The following is a 14,394-nucleotide window of genomic DNA, read 5'->3' as shown; positions in this document are numbered from 1 at the left end:
AAAGGCATTTATGTTCCCATTTCTCTTACAGAGCATTACATTTTGTACATTGTGTGAGATCCCTTTAGTTTTGGAGCTTTCTTCTCCAGGAAAGAACTTTTTAATCTGTTAAAAATAAATACTTGAATATTGCTGCTTTTCATTTCATAAATAAATGGGATTCATTATTAACTGTGTGTTGGAATAGAGGTCCAGTGATTCTGACCTTTTAAAGGAGGGAAAGTGAGAGGGAAAGAGAGGCTGTTGTTAAGTCTAGGATATTTAAATAGTAAAACATAGTGTTTATTATTACAATGCCAACATTGTTACAGGAAAACAAAGTGTCTGGTTTGTCAATGGAATTTGTTTCTGTATATTGCTGCATATTAGAGAATCAGACAGTCACAGAATGTTTTGGTTGGAAGAGACCTTAAAGTTCCCACACCCTGCCAGGGCAGGGACACCTTCCACTAGGCTAAGATTAGTGGGTAAAACCTGTGAGTTGTTGTTATAGGTGGATGAAGTTTACTAATTTTATATCAAGCTTTTTTTAAAAATTTTAGAAATGTGTATTCCTGCACATTTCATGCTTTGTTTAGGTGTTCCTGGTGTGAAACTCTGAAATATATTCATGATGGGAGCTGCCTCACACTGATCTTTTAGTTTGGTACATCTTGAGCATTCCCAACCTCAGTACCGAGGAAGGGTGTTTCTTTCTGCCTGCTGCACTTGAGAGTGTTCCTGAAGAATTAATAATGTCTGTGACTGAGTCAACTTTAAACATTGCCCTCAAATTTATATTGATGTACATATTTGCTACATTTTTCCTTCAGCAGCTGTGACTTAGTTGCATAAAACGTAAAAATACATTTGGTGAATTGTCAGGAAAAAGCTACCCAGAGGAACATCTCTCAAATTTTATTGTTTTTTTAATTTTTTTCTAAAGAGTAATGTGATCCAGCAAATATCATTAGATTGCGAGGCTATTCTGGCATTAATGCCTCAAACAGCTCTTTTTCAAGAGTAATAATAAAAATGTGTGATTATACATATTTATTGGAAGGCTTATTAGGATAGTCATGCTATTGTTCTGAAGGTGGTAAGGGTGAATAGTTTTGGGGTTTTTATAGAGTCCATATGTAATGCATAAGAAGATAATGTGGGCTCCTGTAATGAGGAAAACATTTCTTCCATGACAATTGTTGAGATTTTTAATAATCCAGTAAAATACTTTCATCTCTATAGGTTAGCTTTCCAATCTAGATCTCTTTCTGCTTTTAAAACTTCTTTTATGTTGATATGTTTAACTACATTGAAGTTATGATGTTACAACACTTGCTAACTGGTAATGACTTGTTGAACCGTACTGGGAAGGTTCCAGTTACAGTTTTACAAAATACTACTGGTTTTCTAAATTATTGAGCTCTGTGCATTTCCTTAAGCTTGTGATGTGTCATTCTTTGTTACATTATTCCTGCTGACCCTAAGACAATCCCTAAATTTAATAACAGAGTAAGTTGTATATCAGATAATGAAGGACAGAGTGTTGCAGGTCTGTGATTTTCCTTGGTAAATAATCAGGGAACATTTGTGGAAGGGCTCTATCCATTGTCTAGAAAAAAATAATTGGAGGTAGAAATAGATTTCATCATAAAAAGCTGTTGGTTATTATGGAAGATACCAAGTGTTTTGCTAGATATGAGATTTCAGTATTGCACTTTCCATAAAAACCTGAAAAGATGGAGGGTTTTTTCCTGCTTTTAGAATGGTCTTATATTTCTTTATATCATTCCCAACAAATGTTCATTCTTTCCAGTATTGGCTCAGGAAGTTTGAAGAAGTAATAAGGTCACATCCATGGAGATGTTTGTAGTTTCTTAAGCTAATTGTTACCTTGAAGAGCCAAAGCCTTTGCTTATGCTGTCTTACTGCATTTAATAATCTTTAATGTGGGATAGCTTATAGCATGGGTTTATTTTTTCAAGATATAGAAAAATGGTACAGGTGTTTGGTGATTCTTGGTATAATTTTAGCAAACTTTACATCTGCTCTGAAACAAAATTATATTCTCAGGCTAAATAGAACGATGGCATAATTGGTTATTGCAGTTTATGATAAACTTATTACTGTGTGAGAACTTTTATTTAGCAAAAGGTTTCCTGGTACTTGAAGAGCAAAGTGAGGGTGAGAATTATGTAAAGTTCTGGTTGTGCAGTCAGTGAGAGATGTGAATAGAAACGCTTTCCTTCAGGTGCCTTATTGCTGGTGAGGCTCTGCTTTCACCCCAGATCAAACAGGGACCACCTGTTACCTATCACCATAATGTGTCACAAACAGAGTGACAGAAACCACGACCCCCTCCTGCGACCAGTCTGCTGTAACAATCCTCAGGCTGAATCCTGAAAGGGAAATTGCAAAACCCAAGTCAGAGAATGAATAAAGATCAAGCAGGTGTTTCACCACTGATCATTAAAGCCATCTCCAATGTTCTGATATCAAAGTGCAGTTTATGCTCAATTTGATTACTTTGATGGCTTTTCAGTGTTAAAAAAAATAATGATGTTGACAGTTGTTCTTGCTTTACATCATTGTTAAGGAAAAGGAGTTGGTTAAAATGGTAAATTGAAGGAAAAAGGTAATTGAAGTGGTGCAACTGGAAAAGTTTTGACTGTAAACTTTCTAGGTGGTTTTAAAAACAGAAGGTAAGAAGTAAAAATCTATGAAATGGAGAACTAGTGTGTATATGTGTGTATGTATATATATATATAACCAAAATCAGTGGCAAGTATTATTGGATTATTTAAACCTTGCCCTTTATTATTTATATTTTTCTGGCTGCAATAATAAGGGAGCATATTCTGAGTTCTTCAGTTATTGATTTTTTGCTTGTCTGTTCCCTGAGAAAGTCAGATGAAGATCAGCATGACAATATTTATAGGCTGCGTCTCATCTGTGGGATGCAATCTATCTTCGTTAACTTCAGTAAAAGTGATAGATAGCATTTGGCAACGTAATGATGTGATCACTCTGGCATTGCCTTTGTAAATCATAAGCTGTTGCATTCTCTTGTGTAGATATTTAATCAGTTATACACCCCATTACTGATTTAATTCGGAACGTCAGTGGCAGGTGAATAATGTGAGTATTTGTATATTAATATCATATTGTATTAATGTTCTTTTCACTTAAGTATGCTATTCATGTGAAAATCATAAACTGTTGCTTCATGGCTTGAATAAATTTAATCAGTGCTGTAGGCATCTAATGCCATCAGTGTTTTAATTCAGTATGTCAGTGAAACAAATGGGATTCCTTTCATTTCCAGTTTCTTTATGCTTTACCAGTTCAGAATATTACATGATGCTGCAAAAATATGACGCTTAGAGTAAACAAATTGCTAATTTTCAACCTGTCAGTGGCATTTGGGACTAAATCCCCCAACTGTAGCACCAGAGAGGACAAGTACATATTTCCAATGTATTTTATAGTAACTGAATGTCTAATGATAAAGTAAATTTAAGGAAAAAAGTGCTCTAGAATATTCTTTAAAGGAGTATGAAATAAGGAAATATAAAATTATATCTATGCAAACCAATGATGATATAACACTGAAATGCAGTTGCTCAGGAATATTCTCCAGTATCCTGTCTTTAGCAATATGAAGTTGCTGGAAAGTTTTCATTTTAAGGAATAGCCTAAAGGTCTAGAGGACCATTTCTAGCATAATTCCTGTCCTTGGTCACTGTTTTATCACTGATAAAAGATTTACAGGAACTTAGAGATTCGTCAATAACCGCTAAACAAAAGAAAAAAAAAAAAAAAAAAAAAGAAAACCCCTAGAAATGTATAAACTAACCCAAAAAAATTGTATTAGCAGTGAGAAATTCTTATCATGAAGATTTGCCTGAATGGTGCACTGCTGGCACGTCCAGTTCACACCACGTGCTAAAAAGAACAAAGTTACTTGTGTTATGCATTGGAAGAATTTATCTAAAAGTTGTATTGCGCTCTAAATCCTATGCCCTTGACTTTTAAACCACCTTATTTATAGATTTCTAAAGCTATTAAATGAGTCACTCCTATATTGGTGGAGTTCTCAATTCCGTAAGTACAGAACATGATAAAACTACAAGTTTATTAGCAAATAAAAGAGTGTGCCTGGTGTAAATCCTTCAGAATTAATACTTTTGGTGGGGTTAAGAAAATGCACTTGGTGTGTGTTTGCAGCAGTTAGTTTTCTATTTAATTAATATTTTTTTCCTGTCTTAAAACAATGTAAGTCTTCTGATTTTTTTTTTTTTTTTTTAGGAGCATATTTTTTTACTCTGTTTTTCTGTTTGAGTTATTTATGAAATAATTGTCATCTACAGGTTTCTCCCCTGAACCTTATCTTTGAATTAAGTTTTATAGTTTGCTTTCTTTTAGCTCTGCTCTGCTGGAACATACATATATATGGCAAAGGTTTTTTTGCAAAATTGCATATTTTAGGTATTTTATTAAAACATTTTTCATCTGTATGCTAAATGTTTGCTTGTCTCCATACATGCCATAACCTTCCATGTTGCTGTTCTCTAAAAACTTAGAAATTGCCATTTTATGAATAGTAACTTGAATTTAAACCTTCTTCTGTCACCATTTACAGGCCTAAACATGGAACTGCAGTATGATGTGTTTGTCCTGGGTACGAAGGGGAAACTTTGCTTTCTGATACCTGTGGGAAAATTCAATTCTCCTCTTTAGTACAGAAATTACCCATAAAACAACAAATCTGGTACTGAAGAGCACTTTCATCCTTGTAGTTGAGTTTTAGTTGATCACATCTTGCTGTGACAGGAACAACATCATTACCTTTTGTCTGCTACAGAAGAGTTTTGGGCCATGTTGTGTAATCAGTTTTCTCTCAAATTTCTTGACAGATTCAGACAGAAAAGAAAGCTAAAGTTGATAGAAATTCAAGAGGTTACACAAGAAAAATGATTTTTATTTTTTTCTGTTGTCTTACAAATGCAGAGCAATAAATGCTCTGGTGGTGTGTTCATTACAGATAGAGGGTAGAATTGGTTGGAAAACATCAATACATGTGTTATTTTGTGCTAGAATCACAGAATATCCAGGCTGGAAGGGACCCATGAGGACCATCGAGACCAAGTTGTGATTCCACACAGGGAAACCTAATAGTTGAACCAGATATCTAAGAACATTTGTTTTAGTTTAGGGAACTGTATGTAGTGGCAAATTTGGATTCAGTGTATAATTTTAATGAAAATCTGTCATGATATTTGAAAGAGCTGATTATCTTTGAATTTCAGTTGGTGATTTCTAAAACCTTCTCTGTATTTCAATATTTTGAGCTACTTGTAGGTGAGCTGAAGGTACGTGTTTTTTTTCTTCATCAATTCTGTTTCATAAGTAGGCAAACTATTTTTACATATACTCACCTCCCTTTAAGGAGTGTCATCACATTTTTTTTTTTTCTGTTGTTTCTTCTTGAAGACAAATCACTGATACTTCTGCACAGATGCGTCACAAAATGTAGTCAGAAGATAGCCAAATGCTTTAACAAGAAAGATACAAAAACCTGATAAATAATTATTTTTCTCATAGTTCTGATTTATTTGCTTCAAAGTTTTCTTTCAGTATTGGCTTTTTCAGCATGACCAAACTCTTTTTGGGACTTTCTGTTCTGTATGTATGAATTGCATAGTGAAAATTACATCTTTCAGCACGCTGAATGTAAATTGTAATAGCCAACATAATGTAATCCTAATTATATTTCTAAATTTTTGCCTTCTGTAGCTCATTAATAAGCTGCATGGACCTTCTGGTCGAAAAATATTTGTTTCTAGCAAAATAATAAGTGAAGTTACCAACATATGTATTTTTGTAGTAATTAAAAAATAATGGTAGGGAATAATTATTCCTATTTCTCAGAGTCTGCCACTTTTATATATTGGGATTAAGTACAATTTATCTTTTCAGGACATGAAATATATGTTTTAGTTGCTTACTAATATTTTCTTTTTTTTTCCTAGCTCACAGTTTTTTATGTTGAATGAGTGTGGTGTCATGGCTTGTTAAAATTATATATTGATGCTGAGACCTTCAGAGTTGGTATTTTTTCAGTATTTTTCAGGTGTTTAACAAAAGCCAACAGAGTTAATAACAACAGGACACTTCGATCCCTATTAATGTAATGTGTCAGTGTTACAAAATAGAGAGAGCTAAATAATACAAGCAACTAGTGAAAAAATGCCCAAGACTGGGTTTAAATGATATTTGAAGACATGATTAAATAATTGCTGTCTTGAATGAATGTTTGTCCTTTCTGATGTATTATCTGGGGACACTGTAGTGGTAATATTAGTTTGATGATTGTTAGAATTAACCAATATGGTACAGGGTATTAACTCTGTGGTCTTGCCCTCTATGTTTTTTTTTAATTTAAATTTATGAAAAAAAAAAAGAGATGAGATTTTGATTCCAGTGAAAATAAACACATGGTACAATAATGGCAGAGTCAGTTGGCTGAAGTAGCTGAACCCTGCGAGTCTGCAGGATCAGCTCTGGGGACAGTTGAAACCAAACATCTCATTAGCAGGAGTTTTATCTGCTCTGTCACCGTGTCTTGCAGATGTCGGGTCAGTGGAGGGCCTGGCTTACCACAGAGCATGGGACACTCTGTACTGGACCAGCTCCACCACGTCCTCCATCACCAGGCACACCGTGGACCAGCGGCGCCGCGGGGCGTTCAACCGCGAGGCCGTGATCACCATGTCTGAGGATGACCATCCCCACGTGCTGGCCCTGGATGAATGCCAAAAGTATGTGTTAGATCTCTCCTATGACATCCTCATTCTTGCCTGGTGTCAAGCAGCGCTTAGTTTTAGTCAACCAATATTGCTGAACCCTACAAAGGTTGATTAGATTTCTCTGTTTAGGAGACAAATGTTACCATGTTTTATTGTTAGTATCTTTTATTGTCTTCCTCTTATAAAGGAGTTGCAGAATTAAGATTCAACATTTTATAAGTTTTTATGTTTCAGATCAAGTAATCATTTCATTTTCATGTAACGTCAAAGAATTCAAGCTGCTTTTCTTAAGAGTGAGCTAAATGCAAATTATTGAGTGGTCGTTTTCTCAGACATGTTACTCTTACTGCTTAAGTGAAAAATAAAATTAATTTAATCACTTACCAAAAGAAGTCTGAATTTCTTGTATGCAAAATAGAGGCTCATGTGTTTATCACAAAAATTGGTGTTGTATAAAAGTATGTAACAATGGACAAAATCCTGCAAAGAAGTATAATTTAGTTCCTTCCCGCCACTCTCAAAAACACTGTGTTAGTGAGAGGATTTTTATTTTTACTTCAGTGTCTTACACGTTTGAGGTACTTTAATTTTCTCTGTTAATTCTATGATAAAGGCAACCTGCTTTTTTCTGCTTCTTGTAGCTGTCTCTCTCTTTTGGGGAGGTTGGGGAACATTTCTGCCATACTAAATTCTATTTTTAATTTGTGGTAGCTGAATGTACAAAGCTCCATGAGTAGTGGAGCTTATTTCCATGTGTGGCTTCATGTCCTGTTAATGCAAATCAAGAGTTTATGCTGTATCATATAATACAATCACCAAGGTATCATAAATAAACCACCCAAGCTCTGATGGAGATTGCAATGAGAGGAGGTTCAGGTTCTTATCAGTCCATGAGTTGAAATTACTTCAGCAGCCCAGTCCATAACATTTGTCTGTCATTGCTAACAATAAAAAGGGGCTGACTGAGCCTCCTGTAGAGCACATTAAGGTCCTTTTCTTCCCATTATCAACTTTCTGCACACCTTTGGTCTGTATCATAGCTCTAGTATGGGAGAAGCTGCAGATTAATTTCACTGTTAAAGATTACTAATACACACATTAGCAGAATTAGGTTTATATAATTATACAGCTTGTATCTCTCTGTAATGGTAAATTACTGTAGAGACAAGATCAGGACTGAACAGATCTGTAAAAGAAAAAAATCTGTACTCCTATACAAATTAATGAACTAGGAGACTGCTGTAATTTCTATATATAATTTATTTATAGGCTATTACATTTTCATATTCACCATTGATTATAAAAATTATAGATGCCATTCAGAATTGTTTATGAAGGCATTTGGGTTTTTTCTCTGTTGCTCATTTTGTAGAGAATTAAATTATAAAATGTATCTTATGGTTTTGTTTGTTATTTTGATTTTAATACAGCTTAATGTTTTGGACAAACTGGAATGAGCAGCTCCCAAGCATCATGAGATCCACTCTCTCAGGCAAAAATGCCCAGGTCATCATTAGCACTGATATTCTGACACCAAATGGACTCACCATTGATCACAGGGCAGAGAAACTTTACTTTTCAGATGGCAGCTTGGGAAAAATTGAGAGGTGTGAATACGATGGATCACAAAGATATGTAAGTAAACCAAAAATGCTGAGCATGTTCATTGTATGTTTGTTTGCGTTCATTAGCATCTTCAAAGTGAAATTGTTACAGGAAGTTTATTAACTGGCTAAATTTCTCCCAATAATAGTTGTATATTAGATTTAAAACTGAAGACTGTTGAAATACAAATAATGCTCAGTTTGCTCAGAATTTCTTTTGTGTAATTCTTGAGTGTTGCTCAGCAAATCTTATTTCTAATGTTTTCTAACTTTATAAATTTTTCATACATGTTTTATACATTTTCAGATACTGAGCTCTCTCCATTACTCTTTCATCATAATATATTTTGGTCCTTGAACACTCTTAGTTTCAGCTCAAGCAGATCTTTTACAAGGCATGTGCTGAAGGCAGTTCATCTGTGCATGTGGTTTTGTTAAATCTTTAGCATTACATTTCTCGTATTTCATGAAACCTTCTTTTCAGGGATTTTATATCTCCCAAAGTTCAGGATAAAATGAATGAAGGGCATGTTCTGGTTTATATTCAGTTCCCAGCTTCACAAGAGAGTGCACATCATCTCACTTTGATATCTATTAACTTTTAAAAAGTGCTTCATATGCAATGTATGAGCTTTGAAATATTTTTTCATCTTAAATGAAAATTGCATGTTTTTTTGGAATCCTATCCAGAAATTCCCCACACTATTTTTAGACAAAACTTTATCAGAGTAAAATAAGAGAGCCAAGCTTGTAAGAGCAGAACACAGGTACAGTCAGCATGGTAAGGCATGTGCTTTTCCTTTTTCCTTTTGTTTTCCTTTTATATGAATTAACCACAGCTCACTAATGCTTTCAGATGCAGTAACTGTATCAGAAACTGGGCAAACCAAAACCAAATGGATTCTGAAGTTTTCAGTCTCTGACCATATACTTAGTAAAACAAAACTGAAGTACAAGGTAATCAGCTAAGTACAAGGTAATTAGGAGGTTGTGATTAAACAGTTTAGCTTCATCTTTGCGTAAGGTATAACAAAATAGGAATCACAGACAGGAAACAGGACATGATCCTACTTAGTTACAGAAACCATTACTAAAATACCACATTTTTTTATCAGGCCTTTGGCTTTCACTTTGCATCAGCAAGAAAAAAAGAGTCATTCAGTTTTCTCAGCAGTTGAACATTGAAACTTCCAATTTTTCTGGTTATCTTGTATCTTGGTTTGGCTTTCTGACGATTTAATTCTTCTTCCCCATTGCAGCAAACAAAAAAGCTCCTGAACACAATAATCTGAGCCCAGCATACTCTTCTGAATGGTTTTTGGGAGCTCTAGTGTGTTACACCAATATCTGTTCTGGGATAATCAGCTAATTCTATTGTCAGAAATACTGACCTGGGTTCTCACTGTTGCTGTATTGCTTAGATGAGGATTGTTATACCAGCAGGAAAAGCCCAGCAGGCTGCTTGGCCTCCCTAGCAGCGCTTCAGCAGAGTGGCTGATCATGCTGAAGGCACATTTCTGTTGATACAAGGAGTGCCAGAATCCAACCTGGTAACTGTATTATTGATCTAGTGAAAAATAATACTTCCAGGGCAGTTGTTTTACTTTGTTCCTATGCTGGCCAGCTGGATGAGATCCCTGATTTCTGTGACATCAATGCAAGTAATGGTTGCTCTGCTGTTCTGGTGATCTCAGATTCTTTGGGGTGTTTCAGTCATCAACCACCTGTCAAAAATAGTTTAAACACATTAGCCTTTTCCCCACTATCTCTGCTTCATTGCTCTCTAGTTTCAGTTAGGTTAACAAGGGTAGAAATTGGATAGTAGAACATGAAAGGCTAATGGTAACGTAATGAATTTTCTTCCAGATAGCAGCTTCTTTCTTCATTCTGCTCACCACAATAATCTAGTACAATGAATTAGTACAAAATCATTTAGCAGTATTGAACTCACTCTTTAAAGTGGATTGTATGGGTTTATTGATTTTTGCATTGAGCTGATATTTTAATGCTAGTATTTGGTTTCTGGAATACTCTTTCAAGTTCGGAAGCTTTTTTGTCACTTTTGTTCCTTTTTATTACTTAGAGGATATTAAGTTTGTTGGGGCTTGTTTTTTTAACATTTTTTGTTCTATTCTGTCAGATCTTCTGGTTTAAAATACAGAACTGGCAATTGTGTTTTTCACAACTCTTTCCCATTTTCCTCCATTTTTTTTCCTGGCCTTACTTGGATTTAATATTGTGGCCACAGCTGTTTTTAACTGCTTAGTGCTTTAATTATAACATTTTTTTTCATGAACACAGAAACTGAGCCAACAGCAAATAACACTAATTTCAAGGTTTAGAGTTATTTTTCCAATAAATCATGACCTACTTGGATTTATTTTTTCCTTTTCTTCTTCAGTGTTAAGTATTTAGTAACATTTTACATGTGAAATACTAGAAATATTTTTAACTTCCTGTAAATAGTTATTTTTTAACTTCCAGGCTGGAATGTTTTGGTCTCAGTTATGGTTTTGTAGGCCTATGGGTGTGATTGTTGAAGTCAGTAGGGGTTTAGAGGTGTTTCTGGTAATTAAACCTTCATGTAATTGCAACCTGGCAGTAATTGTACCTTTCAGTTTCTAGGATGTATGTTTTTATTCTGTTGAGTTTCTGTATTAAGACAGTTAAAGAAGTTCCATAGTTGGTGTTCAACTTCGGCTTTATTCAGTAACATTTTGTCAGATACCTTCTTCAGTCTCCAGCAGAAGTGCAAGCTTTAGGTTTGGTTGTACATTTATGAAAAACTTGAGTTTATGACTGACCTCTAAAATTACTTTCCATGCGTGCTGTTATATTTATTTCAAATACAAGTATCATTGAGGACAGCAAAATAATTTTGGCCAGTTCTGGGAAGGCATTAGTGATGACATCAATGTTACCTTGAGAGGTGACCAAAAAACTCACTAAGGCAGGATAAAAGTGAGATCAGCCAAGGCAGCTGGAACAAAGAGAAATTATGCAAAACATGAGCAGTTTGAAATGTAGAATGTCTAACTCCATTAAAATAAGACTGTGCTAAAAAGTATTAGAAGAGGTCCTCACCAAGATCTAAGTATTAGCAGTTAAAAATTATGCAAGTCCTGAATGTAATTCTGTGTTGAACAATCTCGTTGCTGTATTCTCTATGTACAAATAAATATTCAAACATAAAAACTAACCCAAAGGAAAATAATGTTGACTAGAAGACAGATATTTTAATTAGCTTTGATGGTTGGTCTAGGAAAAAAAATAAAATTGAGCCTACTTTCATAGAGAAATTACTTCATCAGTTTCTGTGGTTTCTCTTTAATTATTTTGAATGGTGCTGGAAACAATAATAGAGAAACAAGAAAGGCCAGTTAAAAAAAATGTTGGTTTTAGCACAAAATGCACAATTTACCACCTGGACATTTAAGTTCACCATGGTTTACTTTCCCTATTTCCCCCTATTATGATTGTTAAGGGAACAAGACTTAAGTTCTGGGCTTTTTAATCAAATCATCTTTCTGTGTTTGAAAAGCAGCTGGAATAGCATAGATATTCTTGGCAATTAATGGCATTGGAAGTGAAGTTGTGGACTTCTTAATTTTCTCTGTCCAGCAATAGATATAGTAATTGTAGAAGGAATGTTCCATCCTTGATTCTTTTGTCTCGCAAATATACATAAAAAAAATTTTTGTTTCTCAACTTTTCAAATGTCCACGTTTCCCTTCAACATTCATCTGAAGAAGTCCAAAACCAATAGAAAGAGTGAAATACCCGCCCCCTGCTTAATTTGTTGTTTTTCTGAGGAGTTTTCTTCAGTGACATTGATGAGTTGCTTTCTTCCAGTAGTTCTGTAAAGAAGTGCTAAGCTTGAACCTAATCAAAGTTATTCCTTAGCCAAAGGCAGTAAAATCCTCTAATCCCTGTGAGGCAGATACCTGGTTGAGACAGATCCAACATTTTTAGTTTGGGACAGTTTGCTGAAATATCTTGATGTCCAGTGTTGGTAGCCTGGTAGAAATTAATTTAAAGAAGGAATTAGTGAACAGGTAAAGCTAATCTCAAAAGGCTGTGGAGAACAAGATTATTTATAATACCTCAGGATCTAACAAAATTCTAGGAGATTGAAGTAAATCTAACATTAGATGAAGTCGTCGTTGTCATTTATGGAGTTGAAGATAATTATCATAATAAGCATGCAGTTTCAAAGAACCTGGTTAATATAATAGTGGTAAATAAAACTAAAACACAGCTGTGTACTTTCCCTTTCCGTGGCACTGAAAATACAGGGTTTTTATAAACAGTTGTTTAATCTGTCATTCAGCTGAACTGCAAACTAAGTAGCAGCTGGAATACTGCAAATTCAGCACTGAAGTTTGGTTTCAGTGTCTTAGATGTTCATTGCTATCGTGGAGAAACAAAAATGAATTGTTGAAGAGGAAACACTTCTGATTTTGTTACATTGGGCTTAGAAAATTCCATGCAAGCATGATCTTGCTATTCTTGGCAAGCGTGGTCTCCTGGTATGTCCATTGTATCCTTTTCTATAATTCAAGTTATTTAGAAGGTAAAAGTGAAAGATAAATGAAAGGAAAATTCATGCATTAAAGCTACGTTGAAAATAGTCTTCATCCAAACCAATCAACAAAGAGCCTCGCAACAAACACAATCAGGAGTTTAATCCAAATGTACCTTTGTTGGTAAATAAATCAAATAAATAAAAGTTATCACTTAAATTATTTCATTTTCCCCCATTTGTGCAACAGGTTTCCCTGTATTTCTGTCTCATGTAATTTTTTTCTATAAATTCCTCTTCTATAATCTTTTAAAATCATTATTCATAGCCTAACAAGAAGTATAGGATATTATTTTGTGTCTTTCATTTTAAACAATAAAATAAATAGCATTGACTAATGTGGTGCTCTGTATAAATCAGTTCTATCAGATTTTTTATTATGCAATTGAGTTTAAATTGTCAGTATTTTTACCCTTTAAAGTATAGTTTTGTGTACTAGAATTTTTATTCTGCTTTAGACCTCTGAGTAGGTTTAGGTATCTCTAGAAAAGATACCCTTAAAGAAGAACCCTTAAAAAGCATTTAAAAGCTTTATTAGACAGTGCTGCCCACCCATTTAGTAAGCATTTTGAAAGAGAAGTATTATAAATAATACTATAAATATTATAGTGTTAATATTACAGTACAACATTATAGTATTAGAAATAATAAATAATTAATTAGAGTTAAAATACTAAAAAAAGTTATATCATATTTTAAGCTGGTGCATTAACTTTATGCACTCCTCTTTTTAAAAAAATCCTGTATTTCTATAAAAGTTTAGTGTTGTCATGATAAGAATCATTGAGTCTAGTTCTTACTGACAATCTAATAAGTTTTATATGAATGATCAAAATCATAGTATTCTGTCAGAAATTCTTCTCTGCCTGACATGTCTACCTGGCTGGCTCCAGTCCTTTTTCAGTCATGTTTTTCTGGAGAAACTGCTACACAGATCTCAAATTAGAGCTGTTACATGCTAAACCAAAATATTTCTGGACAACTTAAAAAGCAGAATTCAAAAAATAAAAGATCACTGTTAAAATTAAATTGGTTTTCAACTTCTGACATCCCCCAGCCTCCACTCTCATCACTTTACGTAGAAAATGTTTTATGTTACTCAAGGCTTGAAATGTCTGCTGCAACAGAATGTTGGTATCATTTAGTATTAAAACATGGGATGTACTCTTGGATATATCTGACTTCCACTCTTGCAGGTGGAAGGGATGGTAGGGATGTCTTTTCATGATTCCTTAAAGTTTCAAAATTGTACGGGCGTTGTTGCAATTTTTGGTATAAATTCAGACTTAAAAAAAAATAGAAATAAAAAATTGTCACAACTTTCAGTGTTATTCTATAAATTAGAATGTTAAACGGGCTGTAAAGCTGGCCAAAAGCTGATAGGAATATGAACTCTTTATTTTGGATGCTTGAATAAAAC

General features: G+C 34.2%; 1 protein-coding gene across 1 annotated transcript in view; it reads left to right on the top strand.

Annotated features, from left to right (window-relative positions):
• LRP1B (LDL receptor related protein 1B) overlaps positions 1–14,394 on the top strand; it is a 640,387-nt gene that overhangs the window by 499,872 nt on the left and 126,121 nt on the right. The window contains exons 41-42 of the mRNA XM_048309308.1: positions 6,611–6,800; positions 8,219–8,423. Of these exons, the coding sequence (XP_048165265.1) occupies positions 6,611–6,800; positions 8,219–8,423 (395 nt within the window). The remainder of the gene's footprint in view (positions 1–6,610; positions 6,801–8,218; positions 8,424–14,394) is intronic.

Source organism: Corvus hawaiiensis, chromosome 7 (assembly GCF_020740725.1).
Source record: "Corvus hawaiiensis isolate bCorHaw1 chromosome 7, bCorHaw1.pri.cur, whole genome shotgun sequence".
Taxonomy (NCBI): Eukaryota; Metazoa; Chordata; class Aves; order Passeriformes; family Corvidae; genus Corvus; species Corvus hawaiiensis.
The sequence above is the reverse complement of the archived record's forward strand: the minus strand, read 5'-3'. Positions and strand labels throughout refer to the sequence as shown.